Raw genomic sequence first — 16,299 nt, forward strand, 5'->3', positions numbered from 1 at the left:
CATGAAGACACAGGTTCGATCCCTGGCCTCACTCAGTGGGTTAAGGATCTGGTGTCGCCATGAGCTGTGGTGTAGGTTGCCAGCTCACAGCAACACCAGATCTTTAACCCACTGAGCAAGGCCAGGGATCGAACCTGTATCCTCATGGATCCTAGTCGGATTCATTTCTGCTGCACCAGAGTGGCTGGTATTCTGCTGAGGAGTGTCCTGCCTCTGCTTGGCCCCACGGGCCTCCACAGTGTTCAAAAACCACACAATTCCCATGAGAAAGAGTAATGCTGAGGTGGCAGGGAATTCAGTATTTCTGAGCAGCTACTCTGTGTTATTGGCAACACTGAACCAGCACGTCTGAGATACCAATCTCTTAGTCTGCTTTACATTCCTAGCAGCTGACCAATGGGCTGACACAGTAGGTATGCAATAAACACTGAAATAATGAGTAAGCACTTTTTGACTGCTACATCATCAAATTTAAAATCAATAAAATCAAGAGAGAGGAGTCCCTGTCATGGTTCATCGGAAAGGAATCTGACCAGCATCTACGAGGATGCAGGTTTGATCTCTGGCCTCGCTCAGTGGGTTAAGGATCTGGCATTGCCATGAGCTGTGGTGTAGGTTGAAGACTTGGCTTGGATCCCGTGTTGCTGTGGCTGTGTTGTAGGCCGGCAGCTATAGCTGATTTGACCCCTAGCCTGGGAACCTCCATATGCCTCAGGTGCAGCCCTAAAAAAAAAAAAAAAAAAAAAAAAAAAAAAAAAAAAAAAAAAGATGAAATCAAGGGAGCAAAAGATTTCCACTCAGAACCACTGCTATTGCCCATTTCAGGGTACTTAGCCTGATAACTAGAAAGAGAAGTCCACCACCATTAACCTATCCTACCATGCATTCCATATTCAAATGCACATGCTTTTTAAAACTTGGTTTTTAGCTACTGTTCTTTCTTTTAGGAAACAATCAAGAATGGACATACTAAATCAACTATAATGGAAAAAATAAAAATCATAAAATAAAAAAATTTAAATTTTTAAAAAATGGATACACTTGCAAATAAACATACTGGTTGACTGATTTTAAAGCATCCACAGAGCTTCCCAAGTGGGAACTACTCTGTATGTCTAGAAAATAACCACATTGTTGTTCAGTCAGAAACCAAGGGGGTGGAGACTTCACAAGCTACTGGCAGATCTTATTTAGAAACACGGTTAAAGCAGTTATAGAACTTTTATTTGCATGTTACAGCTCATAACATTCTTAGGTGAAAAATGAAACAAGGCCTAAAAGGACAAAAAAATCAGGGAGTTCCCGTTGTGGCTCAGCAGAGACAAATTGGACCAGCATCCATGAGGATGTAGGTTCGATCCTTGGCCTTGCTCAGTGGGTTAAGGATCCAGTGTTACCTTGAGCTGTGGTGTAAGTCACAGACGCAGCTTGGATCTGGCATTGCTGTGGCTCTGGCGTAGGCTGGCAGCTATAACTCTGATTCTTTTTTTTTTTTGTCTTTTTGCCTTTTCTAGGGCCGCTCCCGAGGTACATGGAGGTCGAATCGGAGCTGTAGCCACCAGCCTACACCAGAGCCACAGCAACTGGGGATCTGAGCTGCATCTGCGACCTACACCACAGCTCATGGTGATCTATGCCACAACTGTGGCAATAGGGGATCCTTAACCCACTGAGCAAGACCAGGGATCGAACCCGCAACCTCATGGTTCCTAGTTGGATTCATTAACCACTGTGCCACAATGGGAACTCCTATAACTCCAATTTGACCCCTTGCCTGGAAACTTCCATATGTCGTGGGTGTGGCCCTAAAAAGCAAAAATAAATAAATAAAAAATAATAATAGGACAAAAAATCAGCACAACCCAGCGGAATCCAGACTTGCAGACTCCTCCCTGTCAAACAGGCCCATGTAACAGATTGAGATCCCTAGAACAAAGACAGTGGAAATGACTCTGACTAGGAACCATGAGGTTGCAGGTTTGATTCCTAGGGTTAAGGATCCAGCGTTGCCATGAGCTGTGATGCAGGTTGCAGACGTGGCTTGGATCCCACGTTGCTGTGGCTGTGGCATAGGCTGGCAGCTGTAGCGTCCATTAGACCCCTAGCCTGGGAACGGCCATGTGCCACAGGTACAGCCCTAAAAAGACAAAAGACAAAAAAAAAAAAAAAAGATTTAGTTGCGATGATACAGAATTAATTACAGCACTGTAAAAATAATGTTTTTACAAGTTACCGCAATAATAGAACTATTTTATTAAACACATAAATGCACTTATTTTGTACAAAACAGGGTAACACATCATCCTTTATTCTGCCCCACGAAGTCACCACTCAAGAACCTTATGTTTAAAAAAAACACACTTGCGGCAGCAATTATTATGACAAGATGAAAGTGCAGTTCTAAAAGTAACAACACACAATTAAAGCGGGGAACAGAAACAGGCAGAAGTTAGTGGGCCTCTTGGCTACCTCTGCTGACGGTCTTTAGTCCTGCTCATCTTCTCTCAACAGGAAACAATTTAGGAACACAAACTCCTGAGTATTATTTAAGTAACACCACCCAACTCTCTGGGATCCTCCCTCTTCCAATTCCATCTGACCTGATGCTGTAACTAAGTTGTAATTTCTTTAAGAAATTCTGCCCTCATTTATATCCCTTTGAGCTTCAAAAAACAGAAGAGGAGTAAGTTTCAAAAGGATGTCAGTTGAGACCTTTTATACAGGAAATTTACTTCCTAGAGTCAACTTGCCAAATATACGCACAGCTGGAGACAACAGATTGCGAAAATAGGTCCAGCTGGAAAATATCTCAGGTACCCGGTTAGATCCAGTTATTCTGCATCTGTGGATTTAAAATGATCATCATCCACAGTTGAATAGATGTGTCCCTCGTTGCTTAGAAAATCCACAGCTTGCCTAGAAGGAAAAAAACAAATGCTGAAGAAAGGAAACTGCCTTTTGGATATGGACGAATATGTAAATGTGACTCATCTCCCTACTTGCTATCTTGGCTGAGAAGAGTTTGTAGCCATTTTGCTCACAAAAAGCTCTTGCACAGAAAAATGCCAGTAAAATTGCAAAACCAAGGTAATCCATGGAAGCAAAGGTTTTTAGGGCTACAATGGATTTTTCTCGCAAACTGTGTAAAGACAAGATAATAGGATCTCATTTCAATACCAGTCTAAGCAAACTGAAACCAGGATCTAAAGCCGTAGTTTAGCTTGCAAGTAATATCTCCTAGTATAAACAGCTATTTAAAAAAAATAGCTTCAGGAGTTCCCGTGGTGGTGCAGTGGTTAACGAATCCGACTAGGAACCATGAGGTTGCGGGTTCAGTCCCTGCCCTTGTTCAGTGGGTTAACGATTCGGCGTTGCCGTGAGCGGTAGTGTAGGTTGCAGACGCGGCTCGGATCTGGCGTTGCTGTGGCTCTGGCGTAGGCCGGTGGCTACAGCTCCGATTCGACCCCTCGCCTGGGAACATCCATATGCCGCGGGAGCGGCCCAAGAAATAGCAAAAAGACAAAAAAAATAAATAAATAAATAAAAATTAAAAAAAAATAAAAAATAAAAAAAATAGCTTCAGAGTTCCTGTTGTGGTGCAGCAGAAATGAATCCGACTAGGAACCATGAGGTTGTGGGTTCGATCCCTGGCCTTGCTCAGTGGATTAAGGATCTGGCGTTGCCGTGAGCTGTGGTGTGGGTCACAGACACAGCTGGGATCCCGCGTTGCTGTGGCTCTGGCATAGGCCTGTGGCTGCAGCTCCGATTAGACCCCTAGCCTGGGAACCTCCACATGCCGCAGGTGCGGCTCTGAAAAGACAAAAAATAAAGAAAGAAATAAAAAATTAAACCACTCTGAGGTACCACCTTACACCAGCCAGAATGGCCATCATCAAAAAGTCTACAAACAATAAGTGCTGGAAAGGGTGTGGAGAAAAAGGAACCCTAGTATACACTGTTGGTGGGATTGTAAATTGGTGCAACCACTGTGGAAAGCAGTATGGAGATTCCTCAGAAAACTAAACAGAGAACTACCATTTGATCCAGCAATCCCACTCCTGGGCATCTACACAGAGAAAACCACGACTTGCAAAGACACATGTACTCCGATGTTCACTGCAGCACTATTTGCAACAGCCAAGACATGGAAACAACCTAAATGTCCAGAGGAGTGGATCAAGAAGATGTGGTACACAACGGAATATTACTCAGCCATTAAAAAGAACGAAATACCAGCATTTTTAGCAACATGGATGGACCTAGAAACTATCACACTAAGTGAAGTCAGCCATACAATGAGACACCAACATCAAATGCTTTCACTGACATGTGGAATCTGAAAAAAGGACAGACTGAACTTCTTTGCAGAACAGATGCTGACTCACAGACATTGAAAAACTTATGGTCTCCAGAGGAGACAGTTTGGGGAGTGGGGGGATGTGCTTGGGTTGTGGGATGGAAATTCTGTGAAATCAGATTGTTATGATCATTATACAACTACAGATGTGATAAATTCATTTGAGTAATAAAAAAATAAAAAAAAGAAATAAAAAATTTAAAAAAATTATAAAAAATAGCTTCTCGGCCATCCACTGACCTTCTAATTTCCCTCTGGGATATAAAGTTGCGGGAAGGAAAGAAAAGGTATGACACCTTCAAATCCTTTTAAGGCCCTCAAGATCAGCGTGAGTTAACACACTGAGTAACATTAACGATTTACAGAGCACCTACTGTGTGACAGCCATTTTGCACCTTATCATCACAGTAACTCTAAGAATTGTTAACCTCATTTATAGGACAAATAATGCAATTAGACCTGAGCATTCTTTTCCATCGAGACCTAGAATGTCAACTGATTCGTAGTAACAGCTATCATAAATACCATAGTACTTGGTTTGTTTGATTAGTTCATTGGACTTAGGAAGCTGCTTGTCTAACGGGTTATCAGGACAAGGATGCTGGAAAAATTGTTGAATTGCTTCAGGTCCAGATAGCATGATGCACATTCTCCACAGTGGGGCAGTAATGCCAATGTGATCACACACCTGAGTTCATTCCTCCAGACTAAACTCCACAAGAGGTATCACGTCAATTTTTGCTCAAACTTATGTCCCCTGCATGTCATGGGACTTAGTATTCATGGAATGAAAAAAATAAATGAGTGAAGTGATGGGTAGCATCATCTCTGTGAGTCCTTCTTCTAGTTTTCCTTGGCTGGGCAACTTCTCTTTGTCTGTCAACAGGTTTTGTTTTTTGTTTTTTAACTCACTTCTCCTTGCCAGGAAACCCTGCTGAAGGGAAATGGGTACAATTCCGGAGCCCTAGCTCACACAAACCAAATACTCACTTGATCGAGGCTACACTCATGTGTTGGAGCTGGTTCTTGAGATCCTGAAAGTTCAGTCCTTCAGGCCGGGGACAAGCCTTAATTAAATTCAGCACCTAAAGATTCAAATCAGAAAGATTTTGGCAACTACTTTGAATTAGCTCCCCTGTGTAAACCAGAGTCCCTTTATAAGAAGGAGTACTTAGCCTTAGCACCAAGAAGGAAGTAACACATTTTATGATTTTCCGTGTCTTACTTTTTTTTTCCTGCTGACTTTTTATTTATTTATTTATTTTTTCCCTAGGGCCGCTCCCATGGCACATGGAAGTTCCCAGGCTAGGGTTCTAATTAGAGCTGTAGCCACCGGCTTACGCCAGAGCCACAGCAATGCCAGATCCGAGCCATGTCTGCGACCTACACCACAGCTCATGGCTGATCCTCAACCCACTGAGCGAGGCCAGGGATTGAATCTGCAACCTCATGATTCCTAGTTAACCACGGCGCCACAACAGGAACTCCCCGTGTCTTACATTTTTAAAGATACTCAGGTGTTTACCTGGTTCTGGGCCACAGTGAGGCCATTTGCTGGCATGAAGCTATTCCCACCAAAGCTCCCAACTTCACCCATTCCTGGATTGCTGACAGGTACTCTCCCTGCTAGGAGCTGGATTAAGAAATAAATTTATAATATTAGCAAATTTGCCAATTTAAACACGGTCCTTGTTTTTTCAAACAGCTTAATAAGTGCTTAACAATAAACAATTTAAGCAGAGTTTTCCCAATAACAATTGCTTACATTGGAAAGGATAGCTGTTATTTAATGAGTACTTCCAAGCGAGGTAACGTCAGCCTCTGAAGAACATCATATCAGAGAGAAAGATACTTCTGGTTCCTCCTTTTCTTTGTGATGTGAGGGGAACCAGAGGAAAAACAGCACTGAGAAGAAAATCACCTGGAGATTTTCTAGAGTGGTATCTATCTTTTTGTGGGGCCTGGGGGCACCTGTGGCATACGGAGGCTCCCAGCCTACGGGTCTAATCGGAGCTACAGCTGCTGGCCTACACCACAGCCACAGCAACATCAGATCTGAGCCACGTCCGTGACCTACACCACAGCTCATGGCAACGCCGGATCCTTAACCCACCGAGTGAGGCCAGGGATCGAACCGCAACCTCATGGTCGAATTCCTTTCTGCTGCACCATGACAGGAAGTCCAAGTGGTGTCTGTCTTTGATGCTCAATGATGCAAGCATTTACTGTGTCAACTAGGCATGATGCATCACAGGGAGAGAAAAAGAGACATGGTTCTCCTCACTCTCTTCTTTTTTTTTAACCACCAAACTTTAAAAAAAAAAAAAAAAAAAAAAGATAGACTCTAGTCACTGTTTTCATTTCCCAGCACTGTTTGGATTCTCACCAAACACACCTTTGAAATCATTCTCACCAGTCACCAATGCCTTTTTTTTTTTTTCCATCTTTTTGCCTTTTCTAGGGCCCGGAGCTGTAGCCACCAGCCTATGCCAGAGCCACAGCAACGCAGGATCCAAGCTGCGTCTGCAAACTACACCACAGCTCACAGCAATGCTGGATCCTTAACCCACTGAGCAAGGCCAGGGATCAAACCCGCAACCTCATGGTTCCTAGTCGGGTTCGTTAACCACTGAGCCACGATGGGAACTCCTAGTCACCAATGCTTTTTAACCAACACACCCAGCAGCCCCTTTCAGTCCTGGTGACCCCTGACCTCTCCAAAGCAGACACTGTTGATCACACTCCGCTCGAAACATATCCCTCCGTAGGCTTCTTGATCCCATGTTCTTCTCATTCTCCAGTTAATTCTCAAACTGTACCTTCTCAGCAGCCCTTCTCAGCCTTTGCTACCTACCTCCCAAGAGGCTGATCGCTCTCCCAGGATTTCATCCCAGTCCTCCTAGGCTACAAATTTTTGTTCCCAACCATTTGCTGAAGACCTCCATCCAGATAATTCACATACTTCCAAGAGTTCACTACTCTCCTCCCCAAATGTGCTCGCCCTGCTATATTCAATCTCAGTTAGTAAACCTGAACCCAGTCCTGCAGACCTCAGCCATCTAAATCTCCATTTGGTCACCTTCCACAGTCTGTCAGACAACCTATTTTTATTTTTTTTTTGTCTTTTTAGGGCCACACCAATGGCATACGGAAGTTCCCAGACTAGGGGTCGAGTTGTGGAGCCAGAGTCACACCAGATCTGAATCACATCCGCAATCTACACTGCAGCTTGCAGCAATGCCAGATCCTTAACCCACTGAGCAATGTCAGGGATCGAATCCACATCCTCATGGATACTCATTGGGTTCTGAACTCACTGAGCCACAATAGGAACTCCACTACAGCCTAGTAACACAACCTTCAGCATAGCTCAAGTCTAGCCTCATCACCCCTGGTCTCCAGACTAGTCCCAGGGGCTAATCTCTCCTATTCCAATCAACCCTCCTCATTGCTACCAAGTAATAACTTCTGATCATGTCTCTTCTCTACCTAAAAGCTTTCAGCTGGCTCCCCCTGCCTGTGAAAATAATGTAAAACTCCTGGACATTCAAGACCCACTACAACGAGACATCGAAATCTGCATTTTATTCTTGACCACCCCCTTTCAATGCACGGACTGTGTGCCATTCACAGATGCTGCTGGATCTGAGCCGTGTCTGCGACCTACACCACAGCTCACAGCAATGCTGGATCTTTTAACCCATTGAGTGAGGCCAGGGATCGAACCTGCATCCTCATGGATACTAGTCAGATTCTTAATCTGCTGAGCCACAACAGGAACTACCCCAAGGGCTTAGAATAATGATTGGCATATACTAGGCCCAATAAAGTGAATGCATTTATCTCCATATCCCTAGTGCATAGCAACGTGCTTGGCACAGACTAGGACGCAACAGCTCATCAGTTCTCTAGTCCCTCCTACTGTAGCCAGTCTTACACCTTGTCACCAGAATCATTTAAGGGCACCCTAATAGGAGAATCAACAAATCCTTTGTGTGTTCCTGGATGGACTTGCCAAACTGAGTTCATATGACGGAAAATAATGTTGAGAAATTTCAATAGGAACCAAGAAATATAGTTTTAGGGACAAAATAATGGTGCATAAAATTTCTTGTTTAGCCAATAGGTTGGAAGGAAAGCAGCAAAATGCTGTCTTAATTGGGGTTTTTCTCTGAATATGGACCAACAACCCTGAAGCTAAGAGCTCAGCCTGTAACTGCGTCTACACCTGAAGGCCGTCTTGGCCTCAGCCATCCGAGCCAGTGGGTCAGGGGAATGTGGAATTTTGAGAGGCACGTGAGTGTTTCATATGGAATAAAATAATATGGTAAAGCTTATGGAGAAGAATTTTGAGGAATGAATGATGCTTTTCTTCTGGCTCAATCTTCAAAATGTCAAGGACATCAAAGCTAGAGCACAGAGTGGTCCATGGTCTTCTGGGGAAGAGAAAAAAATGAAGAGAGTGAAGCGGCTCACCTGGCTGTTAGACTTGTTCAGCAGCATGTGTGCATTGACTACTTCTAGAATATGTGTGGTGAATTCATTCATATCCTCCAGGGGCATGATCTTAAAAGCGACCAGGCTTTTCTTGTTCTATGAAAATAAAGAGAAAAATGTGAACGAAGGATGAGCACATGCTAGTCGATTTCAGGGCCAAACATCGTGGCTCTATTCTTGGTTGTAACATTTTACTAAATGAGAAAAACATGTTACATACTGAAAAATTGTACGTCAAAGTTAATTCAAGTATGGTCAATTAAATATAGTAAAAAACAAAAAACAAAGCTAGCTCAGAGATGTCCAATGACTTACGCAAGGTTATACAACCACAGTCTAGTCTCCAGTCCAGTATCTATTCTTCTGTACCTAATGAATCCTACCAGTGGCAACTGCAGGCTAAGATCTTGTTCTTTCTCTATCTTTCTGTTAGTGTTATATTGAGGGAAACTGTTATTTCGTTTTGAAGAAGAAAATTATGAAATAACTCCAACATAACTCCTACTGAACATGGAGTTTATTTAAGTATCCCAAACTTAAAGCATGACTCCAGAAATTGCTTCATGCAAATACATTTCAACTGTCATTTTTGCCTCTGACTTTACCTGAAAAGATCTCAGATGACCAGCTACTTTCACATATGTTTCTGGAGGAACCACAGTGTTTTCACCACTGGCATCCTAGCAGAAAACACACAAACATATCACTAAGGTTTTAATGATGTTGGTGCAAGCTTCTTTAAAATTTCTAGGTTATGTACAGAAAGAGAAAGTTACAAAGGGCTAAAGGATCCTAATGTAGCACGAACTAGTTTGCCTTAGAATTTAATTTTTAAAATAACATTAGGAATTAGAATAAAAATATCTTGGGAGTTCCTGTCGTGGCACAGCAGAAACGAATCCAACTAGGAACCATGAGGTTGTGGGTTTGATCCCTGGCCTCGCTAGATGGGTTAAGGATCTGGCATTGCCGTGAGCTGTGGTACAGGTCACAGATTCGGCTAAGATCCCATGTTGCTGTGGCTGTGGTGCAGGCTGGCAGCCGTAGCCCTGATTTGATCCCTAGCCTGGGAACTTTCATATGCTGTGGGTGCAGCCCTGAAAAAAAAAGCAGGGGGAAAAAAAAAACCCTCTAAAGGAATTTCCAGTTCCAAGTTCTATGTTACACACATCATTAAAAAAAGTAAACAGCACTCCCATTCTGTGCTCTCAGGCACACAACTTTTTTTCCTTTTTTGGCCTACTTGTGGCATATGGAGCTCCTGGGCCAGGGAACAGATCCAAGCTGCAGTTGTGACCTACGCTGTAGCTGTAGCAGTGCCGGATCTTTCAACCCACTGTGCCAGGGTTGGGGGTCAAACCTGTCCTGGTGCTGCAGAGATGCTGCCAATTCCACTGCGCCACAGTGGGCACTCCAGGCACACAACTTTCTAGTGGATATATTTATTGGCATAGCAATTCTGCTTTTAAAAACTAAGAAAATAATTAAGAACATGCATTAAGATTTAGCTTTAAGAATATTTAACACAGCATAGTGTTGTTGTTTTTTTTTTTTTGGAGGGGGGGCCACGGCCATGCCATGCAAATTCCCAGGCCAGGGATCAATTCTGTGCCACAGTAGCAACCCAAGCTACAGCAGTGACAACCCCAGGGAACTCCATACAGTGACAATCCACGCACCACCAGGGAACTCCATACAGCATAGTTTTGAATACTAAAACATTCAAACAGCCTAAATATCCAACAAAAGGTGCACATTCATATAATGGGATACTTTATACAGCTGCAAATGATAATGAAGAATTCTATTTATTATCTGTGAAGAACAGCTGTGACTCATGGAAAAAAGCTTATTCCCCATGTGGAGGAATATATACTCATTCTGGTGCAGAATCAGGACTCCAATAATAACTGTTGAATAAATTCTCCTGTATTTTTCTGGGGTACAAAAAATAAAGAAAGCATAACTATCAAGTTAATTCTTCACAGATGCTTGTGGTTTTTGAAGTGAAAATAGCTTACAAAGTACTTATTATCCAAATTGTCTACAATGAATTTATTTTAAAAACAACATCAAAAACCAAAAGCAGCCTTCTTTCCAATTGGAAAACAAAAAGGGTAAAAAGAAAAACAAACAAACAAAAATGGGTAAAAAGCATATAGTTTCTTTCAGTCTATTTTTATGCAGATACTCACACATGCTTCTTTGTAAAAGTGAGGCCACCCAATGGATACTATCTTTTTTTTTTTTTTTTGGTCTTTTTTGCCATTTCTTGGGCCGCTCCCACGGCATATGGAGGTTCCCAGGCTAGGGGTCCAATTGGGAGCTGTAGCCACCAGCCTACACCAGAGCCACAGCAACGTGGGATCCGAGTCGCGTCTGCAACCTACACCACAGCTCAAGGCAACGCCGGATCGTTAACCCACTGAGCAAGGGCAGGGACCGAACCCGCAACCTCATGGTTCCTAGTCAGATTCGTTAACCACTGCGCCACAACGGGAACTCTGGATACTATCTTTTACATGCTCTTCTTCTCTCCACAATTTATGGAAAACACTTCTTTGTGATGATACATACATTTCTATATCATCTGCGGTATTTTACAAATATACCTTGGCTTGATTTATAATCTATTGGTAACACTGAGATTCCTTTGCGTGTTCCATTATTATAAATAATGTGATCATCAACAATCTTACAACCAAATCTTTGCATGTGTCTTTAATTTTTTCCTTAATGTAAACTTCTAGCTGTGGAGTGCAGGTTCAACATTTCTGTGATGGATGATTTTGATCATTGGTTGATTTATGAGAAAGGTTACACTCATAACATCGACGAAGGATGGTATCCACTTCCCCAGATAAACACTGACAAATCACCCGACAAATTAAGTGCCTGTTGTGGTTCCCTCATGGCTCAGGGGGTTAAGGATCCAGTGTTGTCACTGCTGTGACTCTGGTCACAGCAATGGCATGGATTCGATCCCTGGCCTGGGAACTTCCACCTGACATGGGCGAAAAACAAAACAAAACAAATTAAGTGCTTATTGCTCTCAACAGAAGTGGACATTGCCATTTTTTCTTTTCTTTTGCCAATTTAATAAGTTTAAAATGGTATCGATGTTTATTAAACCTACTTTTATTGTTGTTGCAATCTGTATCTCATCTATTATAAATATTTGTGCATTTCTTTGCCCATTTTCCCAAGGTGCAGTAGCTTTTTGCTTTTTTCTTTTGACCACGGCATGTGCAAGTTCCTGCCCCAGGGATCAAACCCATGACACAGCAGCAACCAGAGCAGCTGCAGTGACACGCGGGATTCTTAACCCACTGGGCCACAAAAGAACTCTGCTTTTCTCTTTGTAAGAATATTCATTAATTAAAAATTTTAAATGTTTGTAATATGTTGCAAAAAAATTTCCCTCTCATTTAAACAGTATTTACTGGGGCCCACTATGTACTGATACTGATCTAGGGGCTGGGTGTACAGTGCCAACATAAAAACCCTTATTCTCTGAGTCTGTGTTTTAGTGTGTCCTGTCACTTGCCCTTTGTTTATTCTATTTTGGGAAGTTTAAAACATTTAAAATTTTTATGAAATCAAATGTATTAGCCTTTCATTTTAGGGTTTCTGCCTTTGATATCTTGTTTATGTTTTATTTTTATGAGGACCACTGTTAAAAAGTGAGACTAGGAGTTCTTGTTGTGGTGTAGCCAAAACAAATCCGACTAGGAACCAGGAGGTTGCAGGTTCGATCCCTGGCCTTGCTCAGTGGGTTAAGGATCTGGCGTTGCTGTGAGCTGTGGTGTAGGTTGCAGATGCAGCTCAGATCCTGTGTTGCTGTGGCTGTGGCTGGCAGCTGTACCTCTGGTTGGACCCCTAGCCTGGGAACCTCCATATGCTGTGGGTATGGCCCTGAAAAGCAAAAAAAAAAAAAAGTGATACTAAAAAAGTTCAACATCTCCAAAGTCCCAAAGTAACCCCACCCTGATTCAAACACAACTGCTTACATCTGTGTCAACCCACTGGCGGACATCCATGGGTGCAGCTGTCATGTCATCTATTTTGTAAACAATGTTGGTTGCAGCCTTCTCTGCATGTCTGATTATCCCCACAATAGTCACCTAGACAAGAAGAAAAATAAGTTTGGTTTTCTTAGAAACCAAAGCAACATGAATCTATTTTTAAATGAAGTAAGTTTTATTTCATTCTTCATATGATTGAGTGACTCTTCCACAAATTATTTTACATACCTGTGAAATCTCAACATTCCCAATTTTGAACACTTCATCAACCAGAGTAGCAGAAAGCAGCTGAGATATGGTACAGGGTACAATGTGCTGAGCTCGGGCTCTCTGAAAAAAGTATGCATAAATTCAATTAAGAAAATAATAACTACTGTCCCTTAACACCTCCTATATGCCCAGCACTTTACGGATATTGTAACACTAATCTTCAAAAGAAACCTCATTGTCCCTACTTCACAGAGAAGAAAACCAAGGTTATATAGTTAACCAACGCCATATTCTAAATTTCAAAACCACGTCTGTCTGACTCCAAAGCTCCTGATGACTGGATAAGTTTGTGCTATACTAGGGATCACCAAAATGAGTCAGCCAGAGTGTGGACAGCAAAGGAACATGACCTGCTTCTGGAAGAGACTTTGAAAAGGCAACTCCAGCTTTAGGATGAAGGCAAGCTTGAGCTGGCTTTTCATCACTGATGAGAAGAGATAGTATTTGGAAGGAATTTGGGAAATGGCCAGCAAAGACAGAACTCTGAAGCTCTTCTAAGTTAAAGTATAACAAAAAGTTGGAGGTATATAGCTTTAGGTAGATGTTCTGACAATCCCATGTGAGTATGAGGAAAATGGGATAAGGGCCTGGCCACACGGGACATCTTAAAGGGACAGGATGTGACGGGCAGAAGAGGACACCTAAATCACACCCAGAAGCAGCCTAACCATGTATACTCTTATGTTTGTCTCCCACTGGCCAGGGTTTGTTTGGGGGAAATAAAGATGAGTAAAATGGAACAGGATTTGCCCTCAACACATGCTACAAATGTAAATAACAAGCCTGATCTTGAAACACTATAGAATGTGGGATCTTGGAAAAATTTATTGGCAATTTCAAGAAGAGGGAGCATTTAGGCTGGACCCTGAAGCACGAAAATTTTGACAGTGAAAAAATAGTGAGTGAAGAATGTGCATTACAGGAGTTCCCGTTATGGCTCAGTGGTTAATGAATCTGACTAGCATCCATGAGGACGCAGGTTCAATCTCTGGCCTTGCTCAGTGGGCTAACTGCTGAAGCATACTTTTGAACGGTGAATATTGCCAGGATGGTAGAAAGTAAGCCCAGTCAACTACCAGCACACATGTCACAAAAGGTGGCAGCCAGCTGGTGGGCTGAGATTATGGCTCGACCACTCAGGAGCAGTGTGCTCTTGATCACATTTCTTTTTTTCCTTTCTGTTTTTTTTTTTGCTCTGCTTTTTAGGGCCGTACCCACGGCATATGGAGGTTCCCAGGCTAGGGGTCAAGTCGGAGCTATAGCCGATGGCCTACACCACAGCTCACAGCAACATCAGATCCTTAACCCACTGAGCGAGGCCAGGGATCGAACCTGCATCCTCATGGATCCTAGTCGGATTCATTTCTGCAGCGCCAGAATGGGAACTACCCCTGGGGCCATTTATTGAAAGCAACTCTGGGGCAGGCATAACTATATGTAATGTTATTAATCTCACAACAACCTTGTAAGATATGTATCATTAATCCCATTTAGTGGGTGCAAAACTGATTCCCAGTTTTGTAATTGTCCAATGATACCCTGCAAGCAGTGTCAGAGCAATAGTGGAACATAGATCTACTAGACTCCAAAGACCAGGCTCTTTCCACCTTATCAGATGACCTCATTACATTTCATTTAAAAATGACTTCCAGTATGTGAAGAATGTAAAATAGGCTACACATACAAGTTCGGTTTTTCCCACAAGACTAATTCATTAGTTATATTGGTAACTTTCAAAATAAAGCCAAGGAAACAATGTATGCAAAATTAGGAGACGTTTGATTTTTCAAACTTACAAGCACGTCCAGTTTACCACCCTTCCTTCCCCGCCTAAATTTTCTCACAGATGCGTTAGGAGCTTCAGCAGAGGTTAAAATAAAAAGAAATGCGCTTGCAACCTACAGATTTCTTTTCAGCCTGGGAAGGTGTCGGTGATCCAAAGCCCCCAGGGGACTGTGTGTAGCCGCCGGCTCCCCCAAAGGAGGAGCTGCTATAGCTTTCAAATCCACCTGGTTTTAAACAACAGCAGTATTAATACTTGTGCCACCCTCCAAGCCTCTGAAAAATCCGCAAGTCCCCCCAGACTTCACCCCAACCACTCCCAGAGTCTCCCTAACCTTCCCACCATCTTCCCTACGACCCGCACGCCCCCATCACCGGCCCTCGCCCGCCCCCTGCCGCCACACGCCTCCCCGGGCCCTCCCTTGCTAAATCCTTCTTGCGATTCTCATCAGGCGCCCCACTCATCATTACTATTCCACATCTTGGTCACTATTCCCTCAGTGTAGAGCTCCAGAAGGCTCCGGTCCGGTGGGTTAGCCGAACCCCCTCAGGACTCCGCTGTTGCAGCTGCGCTGTATCTACTTTTCGCTGGAGCCACAAACTCCTTCCCGCGAAGGACGGAGCCAATCAGAGTCCAGAGCGTTTCTCCCCTCAGCCAATCAATGCTTAAGAATCCCACGCCTTTTCCCGCCTTCCCGCGCCGAGCTCCGGAGAATGCGCACTTCGCTCCGGGAAGATCCGAAGCCTCTGCAGCCATCGTTACTTAGGGCAAAATAGGCTGCGGCTGCGGAAGGGAGACCTGAGAGATGCAAAGATAGGCCAGTGTCTCAAGAAAATAACCAATCAAGGAGTTCACTTGTGGCCCAGCAGGTTAAGGATCCGGAGATGGCTTGAGTCGGATCCCTCACCCGAGATGCTGTGGGCGGTTGCCCAAAAAGTAAAAGATGAGAACCAATCTGGATGATACTTCCACATCTCAGGCCGTTTAATCCCACCCCCGGCAACTGACTGACACTTTACATCACTTCCTTTGTTCCGTGTCTTGTTTCGTCCAAAACCTTACCAATCGAGTGATGCCTCCTAAAGCGTTATAGTAGTAGGACTTGCCATTAGCACAATATATACACATACGGGGAGCTCAATGTAGTAATTTCATTGCACCTCGTGGGGTTGCGTATTCTTTTCCATAAAGAGCCAGGTTCAGTTCTGGTATTGCCATCCCGTCGTCCTGATTCTCCGCAGAGAAGCTGTGAGAAGCCTACAGTCTTTTTCCCAGAATGGCAAAAGATCTGAGGATGACATCCCCCCAACCTTTCTGTCCCCACCCCAGTCTAGTCCGGATCCGTATCCTCGGTTGCTTCAACTATT

At 43.4% G+C, this 16,299-nt stretch overlaps 1 protein-coding gene across 1 annotated transcript; it reads right to left on the reverse strand.

The window, feature by feature from the left end:
- Positions 1-2,229: 2,229 nt before the first annotated feature.
- RPA2 (replication protein A2) lies at positions 2,230-15,519 on the reverse strand. The gene is made up of 9 exons (NM_001244942.1): positions 15,403-15,519; positions 15,052-15,158; positions 13,108-13,209; positions 12,865-12,978; positions 9,460-9,534; positions 8,834-8,950; positions 5,883-5,990; positions 5,348-5,442; positions 2,230-2,916 (listed from the first exon to the last, which is right to left on the reverse strand). Exons 1-9 carry the CDS (start codon positions 15,410-15,412, stop codon positions 2,832-2,834), a joined length of 813 nt encoding a protein of 270 aa, NP_001231871.1. The 5' UTR covers positions 15,413-15,519; the 3' UTR covers positions 2,230-2,831.
- Positions 15,520-16,299: the final 780 nt, after the last annotated feature.

The sequence above is a fragment of the Sus scrofa genome, chromosome 6 (genome assembly GCF_054392235.1).
Source record: "Sus scrofa isolate SSC_HxYL_T2T_F1_AM1 chromosome 6, Sscrofa_HxYL_maternal_Yorkshire_Landrace_v2.0, whole genome shotgun sequence".
NCBI classification, from domain to species: Eukaryota; Metazoa; Chordata; class Mammalia; order Artiodactyla; family Suidae; genus Sus; species Sus scrofa.

Bases quoted from the DNA above. Each gene is read 5' to 3' on its own strand.
- RPA2 (NM_001244942.1), bottom strand. The intron at 12,979-13,107 runs GTATGTAAAATA...CTTCTTGTCTAG, and splicing joins GGAATGTTGAGATTTCACAG to GTGACTATTGTGGGGATAAT. The intron at 9,535-12,864 runs GTAAGCAGTTGT...GTTTTCTGCTAG, and splicing joins GCCAGTGGGTTGACACAGAT to GATGCCAGTGGTGAAAACAC.